Here is an 18,679-nt window from a genome sequence, read left to right on the forward strand (position 1 = left end):
ATAATGCCATTTTAAATGCTACTTTAACATTCGTTCGGACGAACCCAAAATTGACGATGTGTATCAGGCACAGTTGATCACAAATGATCACGAAACAGACACAGAAATTTGAGGCCCAGACCTAAAAAAGGTTGTACCGCCACTGATTAATTTATATCCAATTAATTTGCAAGCCAAGGGAATCTTTATTACTATACTATACATAATAACATAGTCTATGGTTAAACTCACGTGGGCAGTGATGCGGCGATAGTGGGGATGTGGGCGCTGATGGCGGCGTATGCGCAGACTGCTCTACTAAGGCATTCGCTATGTCACACACACCTGCGTCCTGAAGACAAATTCATTTTTTGAATATGGAACGATGGATCGTCTGTGATTGGTCAGCCGATGTGCTGAGACTTTTTATAGTGAAACTTCTCTATCGGCGTTGGGTATTTACCGTCACATTTTTTCGGTTACGCGTCACATTATTGCGTTACGCGTATCTTGTCCTACCACGGTTGATTGGAAGCCATTAATAACAGAGATATATAATAACGATAACAATGATAATAATAATTCTTTTACAATTAGTGAAACTCTGTAATAATCTTAGTTGTAATAAGGTAAAATGAAATAATTGTATTATTTGTATTTATGTCTATGATAGTAAAAGCCTTTTGTTAAACTTTATTTAACCAATTTCTGTATTAAATGTATTAAAAAAAAGTTTTACCTACAAGTTTTACCTATTTTAAAATAAATATTCCGAAATACACTATTATTTTTCTAGCAGTGTTAGCCTAGCGAGGTCGTTGGTTCTATTCCCGGTTATGCACCGATGTATTTTCTATATGCACATTTAACTAGTTCGATAGCAGGAACTTCGTAAAGAAATCGGCATGCATTAGATACAAAAAGCCGTGTCAGGCACATAAGACTGATCAGCTACTTGCGTATACGAGACCTGAGACTCAGACCTCAAAAATCAGCACCACAGTCTGTTTTGCGGGTTACACAGATATATCATTCATTTCTTTTTTACTATCACGTAGTATAGAAAAACTGTAATCTTCAATATATATTATTAGCAAAAAAGGTGTATGATATATATACTACCGATCATCGATAGGTAATCAGCCTATCTGGCAGTTGTCTCAGACTTTGTCATACCTGTATCTGATTATTGGAAAGATCCAGCAATTGGAGCCTCGTATTGTACCGCAATAAAGAACCCAACTGAACCGCATCATATTGTGTCAAGCCGTTGTCTCCGAGGCGCAGCTCGCGTACTGAGTTGTTTGACTTTAAGGCGATTACTGAAAGTAATAATGAGAATGGAGATTAGCTTTTTTGGAGATATTTTACATGACTGTTATATAGTATAATAACTGTAGTTAGCTATAGTCAACATTTTAGTTTTACGGTCTTATCTTGAAGGATCCTAAGTCGAATAATTTCGGTATGTTTACACTTTTTTTTAAATTTCCAACATGTTTCCTGAAAGAAGGTTAGGGTTGCCTGGAAGAGATCGCATGTAGCATAAGGCCGCCCGTTGCATCCCTTGTAATTTTCATGTATTTGTGTTTGCAACGAAATGTAAATAAATAAATGTTTCTTAGTATATATAAACATTCCCTAAAAAACTTACCCAAGCACAAAAGCGATTCCCCAGCCAGGCTGGTCTGTTGTAAGCACAGCGACCTAACACGACAGGCGAGCGGCTTCAACGACCGAGCTAACACCGGCGCGTGGGCGGCTTCTAGTGGACTCTCCGATATTTCTAGTTCCGTTATTTCTGCGCTCTGAAAAACCGAAAAACTGCAAAACTCCCCGCAATATATGTATGACAATTATAATAATATAACCCATATTTTTTTACAAATGTCGAATGTACAGTTTAGATGTCTTATAAGCATTATTTTTGAAGTTATGTAGTGAATTTTTACGATGTGCGGGCACCTAAATTCGACATCGTAATATATTGCTTAAGTTCTAATGTAATTGATGTGTATGTATATGTTAAATTTGTGATGTCATAATTTCTTATATTTTTTAAGCATACACATTGTTTTAGAGTGTATATGGGCCATTCTCTACTAACTGGAAACTTGTCTATTGACAGTTGTCCTAACCTTTTTTTACTAAAAAATAAAAATATAATATGTTAAGTCGAAAGATAGTTATAATATATAAATATTTAAACAAGAAACCATCGTAATTTTCCCTTATTTGTCGAATTATAAGCAATTTTGTGAAAAAACGCGGCAGAGGACTGTTTTGCCACCCAGAGGACTATTTTATCTACCCAGGTACCAGTTTAAGTCAATGTTTATATGAATAAAAACACAATATTAGTTATTAAATGTAATCAAATAAATTATCTTCTTTATTAAATACTGTATCACATACAGAAATATTTATATTTATTAGGAAGAAATTGCGAGTTTCGCTCTCTGAGTAACAAATTAAAATAATTATAATCAAAATTAAGCTTAGGTACTAAGAATCAGCCTTGTTTACTTATCAATGCAGACTTATTTCTCAAAAACAGGTACAGGTATATTAAAATAATAAAATATTCGTTTCCCTTTTAGGGCAATATCTGGATTTGGCAACTTCTTTAATACTTGGTCAAAGGACACATCAGAAACATCATTTTCATCGACTCTGAACGTGTGTCCTTTTTCATCACAAATTTTTAAGAAGGTTACTGTTAGTTCGCCTTCTTCCATATCTATCTTATTAATTACTGCAGCATAACAATATTCAGTGTTTCTTACTAGAAATTTAACCAAGACGTAATCACCGATGGTGTAATTCTGTTGGTTAATTGAACTAGGTCCAGCTAGTGCAGCGTCGTCGTCGGTCTTCATTGTGGGATCCTGTGAGTTGTCCATGTTTTCATTTTCAGAGTCTGTGTAAATATCATCTACGTTAAGTTTTGTCTTGTTTTTGTACTGTAACGCTCCTAAATTAAAATGCTGGCACTCGTCTTCACAATTGCAACTTAAACTTTTCATTATGAGTTTAGCGCATCTTGGAGCTGATTCCAGAGGACTTCTTAATATTTCAGCCTTTATTTGATGTATTTTTAGAGTGCCATTAAAGTCTGTCTAAGTCTAAGTCTGCTGTTGTCATCATTTTCATAAAAGATTCGTACAGTTTTTATGCAATCAGATGAAATTTTGTCTTTGCGAGTCCGAAGCTTAGGTACTAAAACTGATTGACGTGCTGCCTTCTGAATTGTTTTATAAGATATAGCACTATCTTTGCTTCGCCATAACTTGTACTTGTGAATTAGTTTACCGGACAAGACTTTTCCGAAAATTTGTTTTTTTTAAATTAGAGTAGTTTTCTTTCAGCTGTGCATTCAACACTTCACCGAATAGCGCCTTTTTGACTACTTCTCTGCGAGTTACTGGCGAATCACACATTTTGATAAGTTTAGTGTTAGGTGTGTCTACATTTTCCTTTGTCTTAGCTTTTTCCAAACGTTCTAATCTCTTCCTATACTTTCGGATTTTTTTTGTAATACTCGATCTTTTTGTCTTTATCCTTTATAATTTTGTCACGTTTCTTTCTCGCATTAGTTGCATCACTTCGTGGAGTGGTCATAGGACTCATAGGTAGTATTGATGGAGAGACAGAACATTGAGTAGGAGGAGAACCCTCGGTTTCGGGCGTATTTTGTCGTACAAAATTGTTTGTAATTTCTTTCAAAGCTTTTTTTTTGCGCGATAGGTAGCACAGTGCTCTCTCCACTATTTAGTCACAGCTTTGTGTTCACGTCGACTCATATCTTTAACTAGCTTTCTTGTGCCTTTTTCCTTCTTCCTTTGGTAGTTTCGTCGTTCTTTTTCCTTCAATTGCTCTCTTTTTACAGGGTCATTTTTTAGCTGTTGATATCTTAACCTTTCAGCAATTCTTTTCTGCTCTTTTATTTCTTCTTTGGTTTTAGGTTTCTTCTTTGGTGGCATTGCGTCAATACTAAAACAATAAAATAAACTTTCAAAATTGAATTTAAAACGGTAGGGTTTAAAAACAGGTAGTTATTAGGTACATATTATTGTATATTTCAAAATCCATAATAATAGAAAACAAGACCTGAATGAGCGTGGCATGCCTTTGTAAGAAAGAAAGAAGCTATCGACAAACAGTAGGTTAGTGCATACTATAAGGAATATTAATAAAATACACGGACGTCAAATAAAACAGTTCTCTGTTACATTGAACAGTTCTCTGTGTTATAAATTTCCAGAGGACTGTTGCACAGAGAACTGTTATTTTTACGTAAAAATGTCATAGCACGTATGAGTTTAAAAATATAACTTCATAACACTGAGACAGCTTTAAATTATCACATTAAGCAATTTTTTGTTAAATAAATATAATTATAACACATACAACACCGTTAAATAGACTTACCAGAGGAATGTTCACTCAACACTACAGAGACGTGGCTACCATACTGACGCGGAGTTGTCACTGCGCAAAATGGCGGCGATTTGTTTAGCATGGCGACCGAGCAAACTTCACACTGTTAACGTTAGGTTTCAAGGGCAATGTAACCAGAATTGTCTTTAATATTTTTGTGGCGCGACATTCAAATTATGACACAGGACTGTTCAAAAAATGTTTGGACAAAATTCGAACACTAGTTTTTAGTACTAAAAAATTATCTAAAATAATAATTGTTTTTTGTTCACATGCATCAAATATTCTTTATGTTTTTATAGTGTTCAAAGATTTACTTTTTTAAATAGAACTTAGAAAAACCGAACCGACTCATACTCGATCCGGAATTAGGACATAACAGAGGACTGTTTTTAGTGGCCTTTAGACCGAATTTATGAAATGATTATGATTCTAAATATTGATTAAGCTTGACTCCTTAAGTAACAGGTTTTATATTATGTGTTTTAATAAATATAGCTATGCATTAATATAGCCAAAGTAAAAAAAAATGCTTGGACCATGATTTTCCTGTTAGCAGAGAAAGGCCCATATATAAATAAATAAGATATATTTGACGCAGCTTCTAGTGACTCTCGGATATTTCTAGTTCCGTTATTTCTGCGCTCTGAAAAACCGAAAAACTGCAAAACTCCCCGCAATATATACAATTATAATAATATCGCCCATGTTTAGATATCTTATAAACATTATTTTTGACGTTATACTTCTTTTGTCGCGATGGAGAAAAATGATGAGAGTGAATTTTTACGATGTGAAATTACTAAATTCGACATCGTAATATATTGCTTAAGTTCTAATGTAATTGATGTGTATGTCTGTGTTAAATTTGTGATGTCATAATTACTTATATTTTTTAAGCATACACATTGTTTTAGAATGTATATATAAATAAATAAGATATATTTGATGCAGCTTCTAGTGGACTCTCGGATATTTCTAGTTCCGTTATTTCTGCGCTCTGAAAAACCGAAAAACTGCAAAACTCCCCGAAATATATATGTAAGAATTATAATAATATAACCCATATTTTTTTACAAATGTCGAATGTACAGTTTAGATGTCTTATAAGCATTATTTTTGAAGTTATATGTTTTGGCGCGATGGAGAAAACTGATGAGAGTGAATTTTTACAATGTGAAATTACTGAATTCGACATCGTAATATATTGCTTAATTTCTAATGTAATTGATGTGTATGTCTGTGTTAAATTTGTGATATTCATATTTTCTTGTATTTTTTAGGCATACACATTGTTTTAGAATGTATATATAAATAAATAAGATATGTTTGACAACGCTCAAGACTATAGGAAATTGTGTAACTACCGTCAAAACCTCTTTAAACATTTGTGACCAATCAATGTATGTATGACGTAGACGCCCATTTGGTTGTTCATAAAATCCTGGCTAATTTCACCAGCTTAGCTCTTAGAAGACTTCCTTCCTACTTAACGGTTTAAAAAGTAAAAAATAAAAAGGAAATGTATTGGTTAAATTATTTTAAGTAATTAAGTTTGTTTTGGAAGAGCTGGGAACCCTAACACAGGTATATTTACTTAAAAGGGTTCCCAAATCTTACACTATGAAAAGAAAGATGTACCAACTTAAATGAATAAAGACTTATTATTATTATTCCAGAACAACCAAATAAAAACAGAGAAACAAAATACCTTCTTAATCATTCTAGAAGCAGCCTGCCATCCACGAATACCGAATTGCCGTGGCCCACTGATACACACCGCTGATGCGCTCTCATAATACTCTATCATATCGAATATCGCTTCCTGAAAGAAGGAAATAATTTTATTAAGTTAAATATAAGCGGTAAGTTCGGCTCTGTACATCGAGAGAAAACAAAGTATCTGGCGAGAGAACGTTGAGATATTTGCTTCCGCGGCTATTAAATAGTCTAACCAAACAGATATCAGATAGCCTAACGCTAACCAATAAAAATCTAAATTAAAAAACACCTTTTATATACATTTTTTGTGCTCCAAAACAAGACTGCTATGGTTACATTCATACAAGGTATTCTAATGTAACATACAAGTGATATATTATATTATTTTGTAAAAACAAGAATTAATTAATCCGGCTACAAATTGCCTTGTACGAGGTGTTTTTATATTATATTTTGACCGCATTTCTGACATATTACTTAAGTAAATTTATTAAATATCCCTTACATTTGTGGATACTCTACTTTTGGAAAAATAATATTTTGGAATTATTATTAATTATAATGAATATTAATTTGATAAAGTAATGATATATATTTAATAACGTGATTGTAAATTCTATGTAAAATTCCTTTTAAGACAAATTTTCTCGCCATTATATATATTACATAATATGCGAATTTTAGATTGTACCATCATAACATTTATGTAAATTATTTGAAAGCATATGTTACTAAAATGGTTAAAGATCTTTTTATTTCTTGCAAACAAATAAATTATTATGGATATAAATAATATTATTTACATATTTCATAAACTAATCAATCGGTTTTGATGAACCTTGGATTGTAGTTAGCTAGAATATAACATTAAGTCATCTCAACGTACATCACATTTTATGATACATTATTAGAATAGTATATTATATCTTAGTAACATACGGCTATATTTCCAAAAAATTTAGAAAATTTTAGCCAGGCCAAATAATATTGTCTTTTATTTACATAACTTTTACACATTTAAAGAAAAACACTTTTTAACGGATTATAGTTATGTATTATTATATTTAAACTTATAATTATGTACAAATAATTATAAGTTTAAATATAATAATACATAACTATAATCCGTTAAAAAAGTGTTTTTCTTTAAACAGGCCAAATAAAATAAAAACTTGCCGCGCCCTCATCATCAATTTCCACGTGGTCAATTTCGACTCTTCTAAATTGAACTTTGCTTAGCAGCGACTCCAGTGCATCAACCGGTGCCGGACCGAGCAGGGAGCACTCAGCAAGCGTAAGACGAGCAGCTCGAATACAACCACCAATCGTGTTTTCTGATAGTTCCTGAAATTCAATAATATTGTCATAATAATACTGTGTAAAACTCTACCTGGGTTTTAGGGGCCGTTCAAGTATTACTAAGGGGAGCGAGTGGGGGGGGGGGGGTCCTTGATTATTTCATTTGATGACGTCATGAGTATTTTTTTAAAGAACAGGGGGCAGAAGGCTCATCTGATGTTAAGTGAGTTGCCGGCGTTTTAAGAATTGGTACTCTCTTAATTTAACGATTAGGTCAACAGACTTTATTACACACACTTGTAATGGACAAGTATGTGATCAGTTTCCTGTGTTTGACACACGTCATCGACTTTTTGAGTCTGAGGCAAGCCGGTTCCCTAAAGTCCATTGGTGCACAGCCGAGGATCGAACCTACGACCTCAGTTATAACTTATAAGAGACGCACGCTGAATGCTGCTCAAATGAGCATCATTCAGCAAAATTCAAAATCAAATGATTTATCGAATCCAAAATATATGTAATCTTATAAATTAGTTTGTTGTTATTTTACTATATTCTACTTACCCGTATTTGTTGCAGTACTGAATCGATGGGAGGTGTGTTATGAATCCTGCAAGCTTCGAGGTATTCGCCTGCAAGCTGCGCACGCGTCGTTGTAGGTACTGAAATAAAAGTACATATTATTCGTTAAAAATCTAAATAAAAAGCTCTCATGTCAACTGTATATTACTAAACTTGCTTAATCATGAAATATTTTAAAAAATTAAAACCCCACTTTGGTCGTGCGGTATTTTTTAATGTATATTTTTTTTATAGAACAGTGGGCAAACAGGCAGGAGGCTCACCTGATGTTAAGTGATACCGCCGCCCACGGACACTCGCCAGTGCGTTGTCGGCCTTTTAAGAATTGTCAAAAAAGTATTTTCTTTTCGTTTTTGTGCATCATTAACCGAAAAATTATAAAATAAACTGTGACAGACAACGAAATTTCTATTGTAGAGTCGAGAACCGAACCTCTCCCACTGTTTCCTCTTTTTTAAAGTGAAGAAATGAGGGGTAAGCCTGACATTCCCCTGACTGATCTGTGCATACCTTGTAGAACCTCACTCAGCCCCACCAACATTTATAAGGCCGTGGGTTATCACGGCACAAGTGACTAGTGAATGGGGACGCTTAACAGCGGAGCCTTGGGACCCGCCCGTCATTGATAGTTCCCTTATACAAGGGTGCCTTTCATTTGTGTCAGGGATGAACGGAAGAGTTATGTATTTCTTGTTAAAAATTGTATATTGGCAGCCACCAAAATGTTATTTGTAGTAGTGGTCAAAGTAAAAACAAAAATGTCTGATGATTCTGTATATTTATATATAAATTCGCAATTGCAAATATTCCGGGAGATTACCACGTCAGTCTGTCTAGATTAGGCAATGTTTGGTCTATGATCTCATGCTGTTAAAATATAATTTGACTTTTAACAAGGACGCTTGCATGCTCTATGAATATTTTATATACATAATATATTTAAGTTATAACTTTAATAGCTAAAAATCTGATTAGTTTAAGTTAAAGTATAACTGTTAGACCGTCGCCTAACGCATTTGAATAAAAATAGACAATCTATTTTATAATTTTCATTGATATAAATATGTTTTTGATAAAATATACAAATAACATTCAATGCATCACATATCATGCTTCCGTTTATGCCCACGGAGCCAAGTTTTCCATATAAAAACATACAATGTTTTTCTGGTAAATTTGCCAATGCTACCGAAATCCATCCAATGGTATCAGCAAAACATTTGGAAAATGAGATAAATGGATAAGAGAGTTATGTATACTTCTGTGCTTTTTTTTCGAATAGGGAATCGGCCCTTAAGGTCTGATGCTCTCCAAAAGTGGAGAGTCTGTAACTTGATCTGACTGTTGTTGTATAAAAATCACAGTGTCAAAAGACGATTTTTTTACCTATAACCGTAGTCTTAGTATGTACATGTTATAATATTTTCTATAAAAGACAAACATATCATTTCACAGACTACATATTATTATAGTCTGTGACCTAAAAAGTAAAAATTAATGAACGTGAATCAGAGATCAAAATAACAATCAATATTATCGTTGTTTGTCAGACGAGGCTAGAGGAATGTTTTATAATAAGTAAGTGGGTCAAGTTCGAGACCCGAATCACTTCCGGGTTAGATACTCTGATTTATGCTCAGTAATCCAGTGGCGATGCTGTGTCAAAATCCAAAAGGTTTTTCACATACGGGAGGGACATTGATTCTAATGCTATGCCTGCAGTAGATTGTCGTCGACATTATCTTTTCTATAAAAAAATCTGGATTGGTAACCCGCGTTACTTATCGTGCTATTTTTGTTAGTGACATGTCTGAGAACCTCCTGGTCTTTCCTCCTGGTTTAACCCGACAAGCCCTACCCAACCCTACTTCACCATCCACATCTTGTGGTCCAAAAGCATTCCCTTCCGTATCCACCACTACGTCCTCTAAATCCTGGTTACAAAACCATCATCTCATGATCTAGAGACAGTTTTCTAACAAAAACTAGACATAGCAACAGCAATTTTAAGTATCAAAACAAACCATTATGTAAATGTATAAAAACACGGCCGTATTTTTCCGCAGTCAATGACCGGACGTGGGCAAACTAGTTGGCCGAGAGCCAAAAATTATGGAGAAAAAAATTGGTCACGCGTGTGATTTCGCTCTAATGAAAAAACAGCGTTACAGAACTTTCATTAATCATAAATGAGGATAAATATCTTAAAGAAGCTCTGCTGGTTCTCCGAGTAACTCAGTGCCTGATGTGGGAGTACCAGGGAACCCATTTAGTGGTATATATTCAATGCGTAAACGCATTTCCATCTTGGTGTAAACATAGCCTAAAATAAATAAATATAAAAATAGTTAAAAAAAACTTGTAAATGCCAATAATATTTAAGTTGACAACTCCCGAGCTAAATTTAAATTTTTCACCTTTAAAATACACTCTGTTTAATACATATGTATATCTTGGTACCAGTGCCAAACCATGGAGCTGTTAAACTATAGTAAACTAATTATAGCAAACAATTATATAACATAGATACTTACTTACTTATTTCCAAAATTTTGCAAATACTAATTTATATTTCACTTCTTGAATATTTATAGGTCTTAAAAATTCTGTTATTAATAGTATAAAGCATGCTATGTTTGCTGTCTCAGAATTTACAATTAGTCGTCATTGTAATTTCCATTAGATTTTTTTAAAATTAATTACAAAAATAAATAAATAAATAAAATACGTTTATTTTGGAACATAAGATAATCATGGTATCACTTATTCCACGTCATTAAATTCGAGCCTGTTGGCATCCCTACTCATCGGCAAAGAAGACAGAGGGTGTTGGCCGAGAGAAAAATCCGGCGTAAAAAACTCTCGGTACTCGTTTTTAAAAAAGCAAATCATCAAACAATTCTACAATATTTAAAACAAATATAGCAAATTAATTAGAAGTAGCCTGCCCAGCACTAGTTCCACGCCCTTTTATCAACTAGATAATCACTAACTTTATAGTACAAGTAACTGTGAATACTCTAAATGAACGAGACAACCCTGAAGACAAACGCAATGACTGTATGATGAGGTAATTTTCAAACAGAAATAATGCATGAGTAAGAGCTCGCGTTGGTAAGGCGAAATAGTGCTAATTTCAGTGTCAAAGTGTTTATTGTCTAGTTAAAGATATAATGACCAAACGATATTTCAGATGATGCACTAGCGTGCACACAGATTATGACTTGCAAAACAACTTCAGTTATATATGAGCTTTTCATCAGCATTACGAAATTAAATTAAAGTCAAGATATAATAATAATATTTCATTTTTTGACAAAACCAGGTAACACGTAATAATTGATGAATCTATGTGGAATCTATCTATAATATGCTAATCTAAGTGCGGAAACTCGAAACGTATCCCACGCCCCTGATGTTTTGGGAACTGTATGTGGCTTCATAGCAAGGTATTCGGTAGTAATATGAAGAATTACAATAATTTTAATAAAAAAGTAATTACAATATTTAATGTTACTTAAGAGCGAAGAGATTGCATTCTGTCCGTCGCCAAAAACGGATTGTCTTCGTAGGGTTTGGTTAGTGGGATGCAGATAGGAGATCGATCGACTGCCACGGTCTGAACTCAGATTGTTTTCAATCTCAGATTATGGATTAATTACTGGGTTCGTATGTAAGATTCCTGAAAGATAAGAGCGTACCATTTTTCAAAACGCACTCGCGATCTGGCATTGAGTGTCCATGGGCAGCGATATCACTTAACATTACATGCCTTTATGCCTGCCTTATTAAATTTGTTTCTTCTTTTTAATTGCTGACCGTGTCTTGCTAAAACGTTCGATTCACAGATTTCGGATCTTTAATTAATTAATAAAACCATAATCAAAACGACAATTAAAATAAATCAGTGGCACTACAACCTCTTCATGTTTCCGAATCTCTTTCATGATCATTTTTAAATCACTTAGGCAAGTAGGTGATCAGCCTCCAGTGCCTGGTGCGTCGTCGACTTTTTGGTGTAAGACATGTCCTTTTAGAAATACTTGTCAGGTGGTCATATATTTATTCGAGTAGTTCTTTTATTTCTGCAGTATGAGGTGGAAATATCTCTGGTCTGTTTTATAAATTTTGTCCTTTCTACAAATATGTAGTCCACAGGATCATCTTGTGATTAAATACATTTTAATTTGATTCGACTTATGCTATATATCTAGTTTCCTCTCATTTATGATATCCAGTATTAAGTTCCATCTAGGTGGAAAACATCACCTCATTTACGATGAACTAATTCATTTTGTTAGTGGAAACACGTACATCAACCTTGGCAATGCATCGTTAAGCCCAATGTAAGAGCGGTGTAATTACGAGGTGATTAGCGGTCTTTGCGACCCACATGACATCATTATATAAAATAAACATATATACTAGATATTACCCACGCTTATTCGCGTGGAAACAACTTTGATATTTGTTGGTTTATTAAAATTGCGATACATTTTTAAGTATACTATGCTGTGAGTTGAGATATTATTTTATATACCATATTTAATATTTAATATATTCATGTATTTCCCATCCCCCATGGATGGGAAATTAAATGGCAGACATCGCAGCCCATAAACCACCCACTACATTACTTAGGTGCGTTGCCGGCCTTTGATTTAGGAGTAGATATGGAGAAGGTATTTTTTTGTGTCTCAGACACCTCTGAGACCTCTTAGTTAATTGATGATCCTACACAGGCAAATCTGTCTTCCTGTTTTTATTAGAAAAGATTAAGTAGAGGACGTTTGATGATGGAGAGGGACTTGGTAGGAGAGAGTACTTTGAGAGTCTAAATGCACAAACAACAATGTACAAGCGACGAGAAGATGACGTAAAGCTGTTTGTTTTGCCAACAGTCAGAGAAAAAGCAGAATGTATAAGTCTGCAGAAGGGGTCTAACGGACTTAACTTTTTTTGTGTGGTGTTAGGAAAATCTTTACAACTTGACCGAATTGAGGGCGTAACATATAAATAAAATTGGCAAAAGCTAATCAAACCCAACTGAGTCTAGCATAACCCAAGCGAAACAAAAAAGGCATAAATAAAATGAGACGATCGGGCAAGTTAAATTATATCACCATTATTGTTACGAAATATTGTTTTAGTATTAATACTTATTAATATGTACTCATCTATGTAGTATTGGATTTCATTGTGTCACCAATTTAAAGAAATACCAGTGACGCTACGTTTTAGGCTTGAGCCTCATATTTCTACATCTAATTAGTGATCTATAACACACACAACGTCTTTTTTTGGTCTAAAGCGCGATGGTGCACGGGGATCGAATCTGCAACCTCAGGGATGAGAGTCGCCCGTTAACCAATAAACCAAAATTTCTCGTCAACAATTAAATTCGCTATATTAATCTTAGATACTTCTAAGCTTTGTTAGTAGATTAGCTTCACCTGAAACGTCTTCGATTAGAGTAGCAAAATCTATGCTACTCAGGGTTCTACTAACGTTTATCTTTGTCATAGTATGTTAGTACATAAATGACTATGTTTCATTAAATGTGACATACTAGTGTATGTCTTCAATGACGTCAGCTAAGGAAAAATACGTGTGTTATGTAAAAGTAAATCGGATAGTAATTATTATTAAAGATTGTTTTAAGCACAATACTCTATCTAAACTTATATTAGTTTAATAATTTAACTGGTTCGAGTCGATTTTGGGTTGTATAGTCGATTTGTGGATGGATGCAAGTCCGCTGGTCAATCATTTGGCCAAAATTATGAATTGATCAATCTAAATTATGTTATTAAGTAATACTAGTGCTAACAGGTCTGCTACGGCTCTATTTCGATTTGTCATGTACAATTTAAAAAGCTATTTCTTGTTGTTTAAATATATACAAAAGGCAGCACCTTTACCATTTAGGCCTGAGCCTCAGGTCTCAGTATGTATTCGATAATCATTTCTAATAAGTAAATAGATGATATTCTGTACCTGACACACCAACATTTTGGGTTGAAGGCATGCCACGGTGTCTTCAGGTTATTTTCCGCGTTATTTGAGCAATGCGCACATAGTAAGTCCATTGGTGCACAGCCATCGAACCTGCGACCCCATGGATGGGAGGCCGTTCAAGTATTACTTATGCCCTATAGGGGGTAATCACCAAATAAGATAATCTTTGATTGATTATTTACAATTACGTCAACAGAACCTATTTACTTTTTTACACATTGTCTATACTTGAAAACGAAATGCATTTTCTAGGATTCCTACAAAAAAATAACACTTTTATGTACCTACTACTATTATTTTACGAGGTTTGCTTACTTTAGCAGACATTTGAGGGTAAATTGCAGTAAACCTGCATACATAACACTTGAACGACCCCTGAATATCACACGTTGAAACCAGGCCAAAACTGCTCATCCATTGTTAAAAAATAAATATTGCAAAATCTTTCCGAATTACATTTATGATGGCGTAAATAGAACATCTTCAACTAAATGCTACTCAATTGCACGAAACAGCCGAAAATATTCATTCATATGAGTATCATTCATAGTATGTCTTGAACAGCATTGGATAGTGGGCATTAGAGGGGGTAAGGAGGGGGTTGGGAGGGGGTGGCAATGACACAGTGCAGACTGCAAGGCGCGTTCTTCGCCAATAATACTATAAACGGTGACTCATCTCATTTAATGTAGGTTATATTGTCTATTGAAAGCATGGAATATCAGGCTAGATTCAAAGATAAATTTTGTAGTCATAGTCGTGACACAAGAACGAATTTAAATCAATATTTTCGATCTATCGCATGAAATAAAACCTTCTTTAATGGCAGTAAGATTTAGATTTTTTTTTAAATCTCTATATCTTACTGCCCTAGAATTTAGACGTGTAAGTAATTACAAATCTACCATTAGTGATAATTTAATAAACGACTTCACGTGCGCAAAGAAACCAACCTGCCGTACTCAGATAAGGAACAGGCTTGTGGCGACATTTAATTTGACCAAAACATCTAATATATTCTCGTGTCACAATACTCCCCCATACTCCTTCGAAACGGCTCGACCATTTCTTATGAAATTCTTTTGTTTATATTTTTTTCTGATACAACAAACAATACATACAAGGGTTGTTTTTCATCTCTTTACGATTAAACCCTTATTTGTTAATTAAAATCTTATGATTTGAACTCTGAGGCTCATATAGAAAAAAAAACAACAGAAAACCTACAAAAAAATCATTCCAGCAAAATAACATTAGGAGAAACGAAGTTGGCGGGGGTAGCTTGTATCTATACAAAATTATGAGAATGCTCAAAAAATATCCTGCCTAGCAACAAATCGGCTATTTATACACGATAAGATACCTGAGAATTTTACAAATAGTTATAGTTATCATTGCAAAATCGTCAAAACACTGACCTAAGTGGAAAAATAGTAGATCGTGCGATAAATCGTTTTGATATCATAGACAAAAAAAGTGATAGCTTTTTGTTTTAATTAGTGTGAAGTTTCACGTATAAAGCGTAATTCAATCTATATTAATATAATAAAGAATAAATATATCTATGTATGTTTGTAACAATTTAGGCAAAGTGGTTTATGACATTTTCCTTTGAATAATTGTAATGGAGAGGAAGGGTAAAACTTGCTGAGTTTCTTGCCTGTTCTTCTCAGAGCAAGGCCTCCTGGTAGTTTTACGAACATTCAGCGTTTATGACATTCATAACCAACAATATCCTGATGGTTATAGCAAATAAGCCCGAATGTGCTCTTTTGAGACACTGGGTTCATATACCGGGTGTCTCAAATCACGTAGACTAATGAATTAAATATTTTTAATAATTTTACTAACATAGTTATAAGTTTTACTATACTAACAACATATGGACTTATTAATTGATCTGAAATAAATGATTTAATTTATTTTAATTTATAAGCATGCTCTAAGACACATCTAAACTAAATAAATGAATTTTGATTTTAAGTAGTAGACGATTTAAAAAATTCTTTGACCATTCAAATGCTACATTATCACTGGTATATACTAGTATAATGGTAATATAGGCCGAATACACTAAAAAAATTCACTAACACTACAATAATGTATGAATCCAAGGTGTAAAAAAATGCCAATAATAAAATATCTTTCATCGAATACAGTGTGTGTTGATGAAAGAACACATCAATATCTATACAAATTGTTAAAAAATATCCATCCGTGTGATGATGTGCCACTGTACAAGTAATTTGTAATAATAAAATTTGTGATAATATAAGTAAACGCGTACTTTCGCAACTGTAGACCCAGATTTATTCTATAATTTATAGTAAAAGTTTATCTGACTTTAGCTACATCAAGCAAACTCAGATGGGAATTATTCCCAATGGAACAATATTTATTTATGTTTGATGATCTCTTATATACTACAGCTATTGTAAAGCACTTATGTACATTTTAATATTGTAATGGCATGGATGTTAACACTTGCTCATAAAGAAATGATATCAATTACTATGTTGAGATGTTGACACCTCTCATAAAAAATAATGAAAATCTAGCCGCATACACTATACAACTTTCTCATGCCTGAATAGGATGTCACTGATTATCAGACTTGGGGGCTTAGGTAAGATGATTTAACAGTAATGTATGTAAAAAGTAGTAAACTTAATTTGTACAGTATTACATGTCTAGTAAAAAAAAATAGTTTTCGACTTTCTACTGAACAGTTGTTTAAGCATCTTGTCTATGCCCCTTGGTAACATCTCACAAATCCATTCAAAGTTATGTTAAAAGTTTCTCATCTGAATCTACAGGTGACACTTGGCATACATCCAGGTGTTGAAGGTGAAGAATAGTCTACTTACTTAACAAATAAAAATTATTATAATGTAAAATTGTAAAAATATAATGTAAAAAACCAAATTATTTCTTCTTTTTTTATGTAAGAGGCACACATGTCACCTAAGGACTTGTGCTAGTCATGGGTCTGCTTATAGGCATCTGCAGACTTGCTAATATAATTACGGCAGAGGTATACTCTTCTCCAGAAGGTCCTTAAGTTGTAATAGTGGTCTACTATTCAATTCAAAGCTGAATTTATTTTTGTATTTCAAGAAAATAGATCACACATCCCATAATCTGGATAGATTATTGCTAATTTTTTAAAGTATATGATGACTATAATATTGGATATTGACTATATCATTTCAAAAAATTTTAGTTTTTCTTTGCAGCACTTTGTTTGATTCCTATATAAATTCTTATGTAGTTATTCTTTGTACCATAATTTTATTTAGGCAAAATCTTATGGTAGTTAAGAACTTTTGTAATTAAATTCAAAGTATGATAAATTTTAATTTGTCATAGTTTCTCACATAAGGGCACAAAAAATAAAGATAAATTGAAACATGCATGTAAAAACTTATTATTATTGTTGCAAGATTTTTATTACCCCTTAGTGATTTTAGTATCTCAACTATTTTTTAGAATATTCATGTAACAGTAAAAGTACTTAACATAAAAAAATTATCAGATGGGTCTTAAACAGTTATTACACATGGAACAAAACCATGACAAAGAAGGCATGTTTTCTCTAACAGTTAATAAAGAAATTAAGGATTTTGTGGGTCAATGGTTTTTATTACACAGAATAATATTTGCTGAACTCAACTTAAGAAAGATTAATTTAAAGAATTCTTTAAATTGACTGAAAACTCATATAGTTTGAATAGCAGCAAAACCATGATGCTCACAGAACATACAATATTTTCTTTTGTCTTGGACAAGTAAAAGCCTTAAAACATGGGTAATAAAATTCTTTGTTTCATCTTTAATATCATTTACGTTTACTAATATGTCTCACGTACGCTTTAATTGTTCTAAATTGATTGTGGTAATTACTTTGAGCTCAACAATATGAGAAATCTTATAAGTTTTGACAAACTGCCAATAATAAATAAATAACTTACCGTCATGCCAAGGGTTGGCTGGTTCGAAGTATTGAGTGACTAGCTCCTCATCATGAGGAAAAGATACCTTCCTCTTAGGTTTTTCTTCTTTTTTCTCACAGACTTCATCGTGAACAACAATAGACTTTTCTTCATTTTTTACAGTCGTTTCACATACACCCGGACATGTAATTTGATCACTAGTAGACATATCTCTTGCTAATCATTCGGTCACATATCATTTGCGATATCATTAGAATAAAATAGCACAAAAATCACATAAAATAACACTAACGTTAACAAAACTCGCATAGATTATTCACCAAACATCCACTCGAGAGATATTATTTTCGATCTCACTGCACATTCCGTGTTTTACAGGCGTTTCGGTGAATTTTAACAATTTTCAATTCTCGTTCAAAATCAAAACATTTTGCACCTTTCATACATCGTTTACCGCCATGTTGGATAAGCGGGACAAAAGGAATATTCTTGTTTTTGAAGTCTAGGGGGCGCTGTAGGTTATTAAATGTAGCCACTATTAAAATAAAAAATATAATCCCAATTAATTTTAATTTATCTCATTTTATTAATAATCCAATTCTGTACAATAAATTAATTTTTGGTTAAATAAACTTCTTTTTTGTTTTGTCTATATTTTAATTCGATACAATTATATAAATAAAGTT

General features: G+C 33.2%; 1 protein-coding gene and 1 long non-coding RNA gene across 2 annotated transcripts in view; both read right to left on the bottom strand.

Annotated features, from left to right (window-relative positions):
* LOC110997301 (microtubule-associated protein futsch) overlaps window positions 1-18,459 on the bottom strand; it is a 32,622-nt gene extending 14,163 nt beyond the window's left edge. The window contains exons 1-7 of the mRNA XM_022265396.2: window positions 18,012-18,459; window positions 8,005-8,102; window positions 7,318-7,485; window positions 6,131-6,244; window positions 1,634-1,787; window positions 1,156-1,301; window positions 232-331 (exon numbers count right to left, since the gene is read on the bottom strand). Of these exons, the coding sequence (XP_022121088.2) occupies window positions 232-331; window positions 1,156-1,301; window positions 1,634-1,787; window positions 6,131-6,244; window positions 7,318-7,485; window positions 8,005-8,102; window positions 18,012-18,201 (970 nt within the window). The 5' untranslated portion in view covers window positions 18,202-18,459. The remainder of the gene's footprint in view (window positions 1-231; window positions 332-1,155; window positions 1,302-1,633; window positions 1,788-6,130; window positions 6,245-7,317; window positions 7,486-8,004; window positions 8,103-18,011) is intronic.
* On the bottom strand, window positions 3,401-4,983 carry LOC123690138. Its single transcript, XR_006750939.1, has 2 exons — window positions 4,411-4,983; window positions 3,401-3,972 (listed from the first exon to the last, which is right to left on the bottom strand). It is a non-coding gene; the product is annotated as an uncharacterized LOC123690138 (long non-coding RNA).
* Window positions 18,460-18,679: the final 220 nt, after the last annotated feature.

This window comes from Pieris rapae, chromosome 22 (genome assembly GCF_905147795.1).
Source record: "Pieris rapae chromosome 22, ilPieRapa1.1, whole genome shotgun sequence".
NCBI classification, from domain to species: domain Eukaryota; kingdom Metazoa; phylum Arthropoda; class Insecta; order Lepidoptera; family Pieridae; genus Pieris; species Pieris rapae.